The sequence below is a fragment of the Plectropomus leopardus genome, chromosome 8 (genome assembly GCF_008729295.1).
Source record: "Plectropomus leopardus isolate mb chromosome 8, YSFRI_Pleo_2.0, whole genome shotgun sequence".
NCBI classification, from domain to species: Eukaryota; Metazoa; Chordata; class Actinopteri; order Perciformes; family Serranidae; genus Plectropomus; species Plectropomus leopardus.
In genome coordinates, this window is record NC_056470.1 from 20,425,694 (window position 1) to 20,431,734 (window position 6,041).

Sequence of the window (6,041 nt, forward strand, 5' to 3'; positions counted from 1 at the left end):
TAAACGATACAACCGCTGCAGCTTCCTGTTGCAACTTAAAAAATAAAATAAAGTAACCGATAGGCACTTCCTGAATGAACCAAAATACCGGGATTCCGGAGTGAGGTATACTTAATATTAATAATTCAATCGCACACAGTAATCTACATCACATGCCAGGTAAACAGGAATCTTGTCCACCAAAAAGAAGTAGTCCATGCTTTTATTTTGGAGGCTGTATCACCGCTACAACACACAACAGGAAGCTGCAGATAGAAAACATAACCGAGCTTTTAACGCCCTCTTGTGTTGTAATATTTGGACTATTTTTCATGGCGCTAATGCAAAGTTATTCATATAAGTATGTAGCATTCCCTGTCGAAGCATAGTAAATACATTTATTTTACGAGACACATTTTAAAAAATATTTTGAGGCTCAGTCAATTCTTACGTGTGAATGCCAACTACCGCACTGCTTCTGTCAGTCAGCTGGGGTAGGTGGGGTCACAAAGAGCCAAGATGGCTGACTTTGAGGAGCCGCTGTCAGATGAAGAGAAGGTTTGGAGACTGTTTTATTCTTTACTCAACGTCGTTTTCTTTATTTGTGGAGAGCTACCCAATTTAAATGTTAGCATGAATAAACGGTTACATATTGTAAACAGAATGCCAGTTTTTGGTCACGTATCGAGATGATAAACTAGTGTTTTTAAGCTACCATTAGCTAACTAGCCAATGCTAGTTAGAGCTTATAGTTGGCTAGCGGCGAAATCAAAGGTTGATAAAAGGGTTTAACCAATGGACACTTGCACTGGAAACTTTTAAATGCTTGTAACGTTACCTAGATTAATGAAAATATACGTATGGACACATTCTTTCCAAAAGTCGCGTTGCAATGTCAGTGCCAGCCTCCAATAACTACAGTGGGGGCTACGAAGCCCTCCTGTTAGCTAACATCAGCGGCTAACGTTACTTTGGATTTCTGGGTCAAACAGATTCAGTTGCAGCTCAAATACTTGTTAGCCTCACATGGCTTGAGATCAGGACATGGGTGCCTACAGTTTAGATGGACCCTGATAGTGACACCCTACCGGTGGCAGCTGGACACACTAGTCGGAGGCTCAGATTATTATGAATCACAAAACTTTGCAGTTTTTCTGCAATGAGAGTCAGATTTTCCGACAGTAATCTCGAAATCAACAGGGTGGATTTAAAGCTTGAAACAACGGTGGCGACATACTCCTTATCACCAAAGGTTGACGATCAACTGGAAAATTGAGGGCAAGATGATGGCATGGTTTTATAGCGACATGACACATAGTCTAGACAAGTCGTGTCTACTGCAGTGTCCAGTCATTAAACTGTCCTGATATTAACTCCTTCATTGCCCTTACATTACTACATCTAAAACAACAACTACTCTTTTATTTCTTAAAACATGCTTGCTGATATTTTTGTAACTGACTTTTTTGTTTAATCGAGATGCTGTAGCCTTTTTATTTAAAGCAGAAGATATGTTCATCAAGAGGTTAAGATGGCTTCATCATAAGCTAAGGGCTCACTGGCACTGAAATACTGAAAATACATCTCAGTATAATTTATGCAAAAGGCTCAAACTGACGAAGTACGTATCAATTTTGACAGCACGTTATTTTGATAGGCTGTCTACAGATAGTTTATGGAGTATTTGTAACATTTCAACAGCTTATTTGTTGAGATTCAACGATGCAACATGTTTTTTTATTTACTCTGGAGGTGTAAAATTATAGAGTATATGTGACAATTCATGAACATACTCAAAAAAATCAGTTGAAATTGAACTATTCACTCAACCCATGCAGCATAGGTAAAGTAGATAGTACAACAGTTCAACTCAGTTTAAACATATTCAAAGAAAAATAGCTGAATTGTTGAATATAAATATTAAAAAAAAAACCCTCTTCAAACTATCTGTAGGTGGACTTAACAAATAAAGTTTTACTGTAAATTGTTACATTTTTGATGGAAGACTTTTTATTGTAGAGTGAAAACCTTAAAATATTTATTCATGTTTTTTTGGGGGTTTTTTTTGCATTATAGCCTCCTAATGCAGAGCAAATCATGTTATCGTGGCAGATGGATTAATTTGTAGCATTTTATTTACTTCCATAGGTCCGCATAGCGGCCAACTTTGTGACTCATGCACCCCCGGGAGAGTTCAATGAGGTCTTCAATGGTAAGAAGTAGCTGTTTGTGACAAGATGTGCATTTTAATAATGTTTTCTTTAGTATGATATATGTGAATATAATTTGTCTCTGATACTATTTTTTATTGGTTTGTCTTATAAGAGTAATGCACAAACATTGATTTCTTTGTGTCCTGCTAGATGTGCGGCTTCTTCTCAACAATGACAGCCTCCTCAGGGAGGGGGCATCACAGTAAGTAACACTTAACTACGACAAATGTCAGAAATTCAGTTACTCATAATTTACACTGTTCAAAATGCCTAAGCCTCCAGACTGTATGGGGGATATATAACTGTGGATTGTTCTCCATTAATGAGCATGGAATGTTAAGCATAATCAGTGTTTTCAAATGGCCAGTGGACAAATATTTTAAGCATTTTTGTGTCATGTTATGAATGCCTACTGTACTCTTGTGCCAATCTATTTGTCCAGCTCCTTTGCCCAGTACAACATGGATCAGTTTACTCCTGCCAAAATTGAAGGCTATGAAGAACCGGTATGTTTCATCCTTACGTCTTTCTTATTTATACCAGAAGAACAAGTGGCCAAGCTAGACTTTTCAATCTTTCACTCACCTTTATTGATAGGTCCTGATCACAGAGCATGGTGACTTGGGTCAGGGACGTTTCCTGGACCCTCGCAACCGTTTGGCGTTCCGCTTCGACCATCTAAGAAAAGAGGTGAGTGATGTGCAGCCATATGAAGGAGAGACGGCCCTGAGAAGCTGGAGAGATGCCTGTGATACTTCCCTTAGTGCCTACGTCAAAGAGCACTACCCTACTGGAGTCTGCACGGTAAGGCCCACAAAAAATGCTCAAAATAGTCATCCAAGTAATATCGATGACATTAAACTCATACCTATACTATCTGTGTGTTGCAGGTATATGGAAAAACGGTTGATGGTCAGCAAACTATCATAGCCTGCATTGAAGGACATCAGTTTCAACCCAAAAACTTCTGGTATAGTGACTTCCCTGAAAACAGCTCTTTAAACGCATATCTGATAGGATATATTGCAAATTTTTATAATATAGTTTTATCAAAAAGGTTTTAATTGAACAGTTTTATATGTTTTTTTTATTTGTGGTGAAATAATGAGTCTCTCACTTCTATTGAGCTTCGTGCCGCTTTCTGTTAGTAATATAAGGCCTCCCCTCCTTTCTCTAACAGGAATGGTCGCTGCAGGTCAGAGTGGAAGCTTACCATTGGTCAGTCCACTGCTCAGGTGGTAGGAGTGTTGAAAATCCAGGTGAATTCAATTCAGTGCATCCATCTGCATAAATGATAAATAAATCAGAAAGGAATATTCTTCTAAAACTGCAGCTTGCTAATGAACTTCTTCTCTATTGCCAGGTGCACTATTATGAAGATGGGAATGTGCAGCTGGTTAGCCATAAGGAGGTAGAGGAGTCAATACCAGTGACTGTAAGTAAAAAATATTATCTATAAGCACTCAGACTTTTAGCACCATATTTTGCTTAAAGTAGAAGAATGGCTTTGTCAGTTCCACATATATAAAGATGAGATTGTCCATCTCTGTAACTAAAATAAAAGGGATGATTAAATGTGTGTTGAAACAGAATGAAACCCAGACAGCCAAGGAATTTGTTGAAATCATTGAGAATGCAGAAAATGACTACCAGGTAAGATACCATTTATTAACTACATGTTTGATACACTAATGTTTAAATATACAGGTGTTTCTTTAATCAAAATGCGCATAAAGATACATATACGTTTTGAAATGAGAAAATGTGAAAAAAAATTTCACTTGCCCTCCCAATTTTTGCCCCCAGACTGCAATCAGTGAGAACTACCAGACCATGTCTGACACCACCTTTAAGGCCCTGCGTCGCCAGCTGCCTGTCACACGCACTAAGATCGACTGGAATAAGATCCTAAGTTACAAAATTGGCAAGGAGATGCAGAATGCCTAGAGGAAGGTCAGGGACTTAACCAGGCAGATGCACTCTCCACTGGGCCCACAACCCGCCTATATATGCGCAAGGACTAACCAAAGCAAAACTATATCAGTATGGGGCAAGGCATTAATAAGAAATAAAAAAAAAAATTTAAAAAAAACAATAACTGAAGATTTGCAGACTATTAGGCACAGATATCCATCTGCTGTATGGAAGTTGTGGTTATGGAGATAATCATGGTTTGGAGGAAGTGGTTACTTCTGGTTGTGTGTTGTGAAAGAGTTCTGTTGGGTCAGTGTGCAGGGCTGTGCTCAGGACTGCTACATTAATGAACTAAATCTTCCTTCGGTCATCTAAGGAATCAGAGACCTCCAGAGATTCAGATGTCAGAAGTTACAATATTTTTCTTTAGTTAAACTGATGCAGAACTGTGATTTTGTCACAGTGGAGATCTCAGCACACAGGGAGAAGAATCAGGACCAGACAAGGCAGCTGATGAAAGAAATTAAGCACACCATCACATATCAGGGTTTGATTTCGGACAGGAGGATATGAATTTTGCAAAAGTTTTCGTTCCATTGTGGTTGTCATGTTTGGTGGACGGGGAATAAGACGCATCAGTAAAACCTGTACATTTACAGAAAAATGAACAGATGTTTTAACTGGTACCATCTCACAGTAATCCTGAACTGACAACTGACTTAAACATTGCTAATGACATGACTGTATTTCCAACTATTCACATGTAGGAGTGGCATGATCCTCGGCATAGCTCTGTTCCTGCACTGTACACCTGTATGTTTGCGTCTGTCAGGGCTGAGGGATTGTTTACTTGTCTTCTGTTGTGCTCCACCGATGTATGTGTCTCCACCCACGCAAGCAATGATGTCTGAATTAAGATAAAGGAACTTGTACGCTGTTGCATCTGTAATGCATTCTCTGTTCTGTTACTTACTGGCAACACCACCTCCATTGCTGTACAGCTTTTCCTTTGTGAAAGGAAAACATACTCATATTAACCAAGATTTATTTGCCAAAATCTCTTTCCTATGGTAAAGAACTTCATCCTCCCACCCATGTATGCAAATTTCTATTTTAATACGCTGGTTTTTGTTGGAGTCTTAGAATATTGCACTCTTTAACTGTAACAACTGTTTGTGTATTGGTCAATGCCAAGTGAACGCAAAGCAGTTGCCGTGTAAGGCAAGATCATATACTGCATACGTTACATGACTTCTGTAAGGCCATATCATACTGTATGTGATACATAATGTCTGAGTAGGCTGTCTCTGGATCAGTTACTTGTTAGCTATACTATGTGCTGTGTTCAACCCTCACACTATTCTACAACTGTGTGCCGATCAGTTATAAACTTCAAGACTGAACTGCCCCATTCTGTTGTACAAATAAATGGATTGAACATCTTGGCTAGACTGTTATTTAACATAGATGAGTAAAAGGGATTCAGAGCATTGCCCAAGTTTTAACAGAAAAAACTGCGACACACTAAAAGGCATGGATCATTTATTTAAAACAGCACTAGATGTTGCAGGTGTTCATGTTAGACATATTTACTAGAAATGGCTGATGGATGTTGCCCCCCAAAGACAAATTGTGCATAAATCTGCAGAGTTCAATTGATTGGCTAAAAAAAGTTACTTTCAAAAAGTTCTTGATTTAAAAGGGATAGTTCAGATTTTTTTTAAAGTGGGGTTGTATGAGGTTCTTATCTATAGACTGTATATTACAAACAGCAGAGGCAGAGTTCCCACAGTCATGGAAAACCTGGAAAAGTCATGGAATTTTACCATCACCATCATCATTTTCCTCTCAAGTACTATATATATATATATATATATATATGTATATATATATATACAATTTTACTTTTTTTAAAAATTGCTTTCTTTACTTTTT

General features: G+C 38.2%; 1 protein-coding gene across 1 annotated transcript; it reads left to right on the forward strand.

The window, feature by feature from the left end:
• The first annotated feature begins 460 nt into the window (after positions 1–460).
• On the forward strand, positions 461–5,548 carry capza1b (capping actin protein of muscle Z-line subunit alpha 1b). Its single transcript, XM_042491538.1, has 10 exons — positions 461–537; positions 2,128–2,191; positions 2,343–2,394; positions 2,635–2,698; positions 2,790–2,996; positions 3,083–3,162; positions 3,373–3,451; positions 3,556–3,627; positions 3,783–3,845; positions 3,999–5,548. Exons 1-10 carry the CDS (start codon positions 499–501, stop codon positions 4,137–4,139), a joined length of 861 nt encoding a protein of 286 aa, XP_042347472.1. The 5' UTR covers positions 461–498; the 3' UTR covers positions 4,140–5,548.
• The last annotated feature ends 493 nt before the right edge of the window (positions 5,549–6,041 follow it).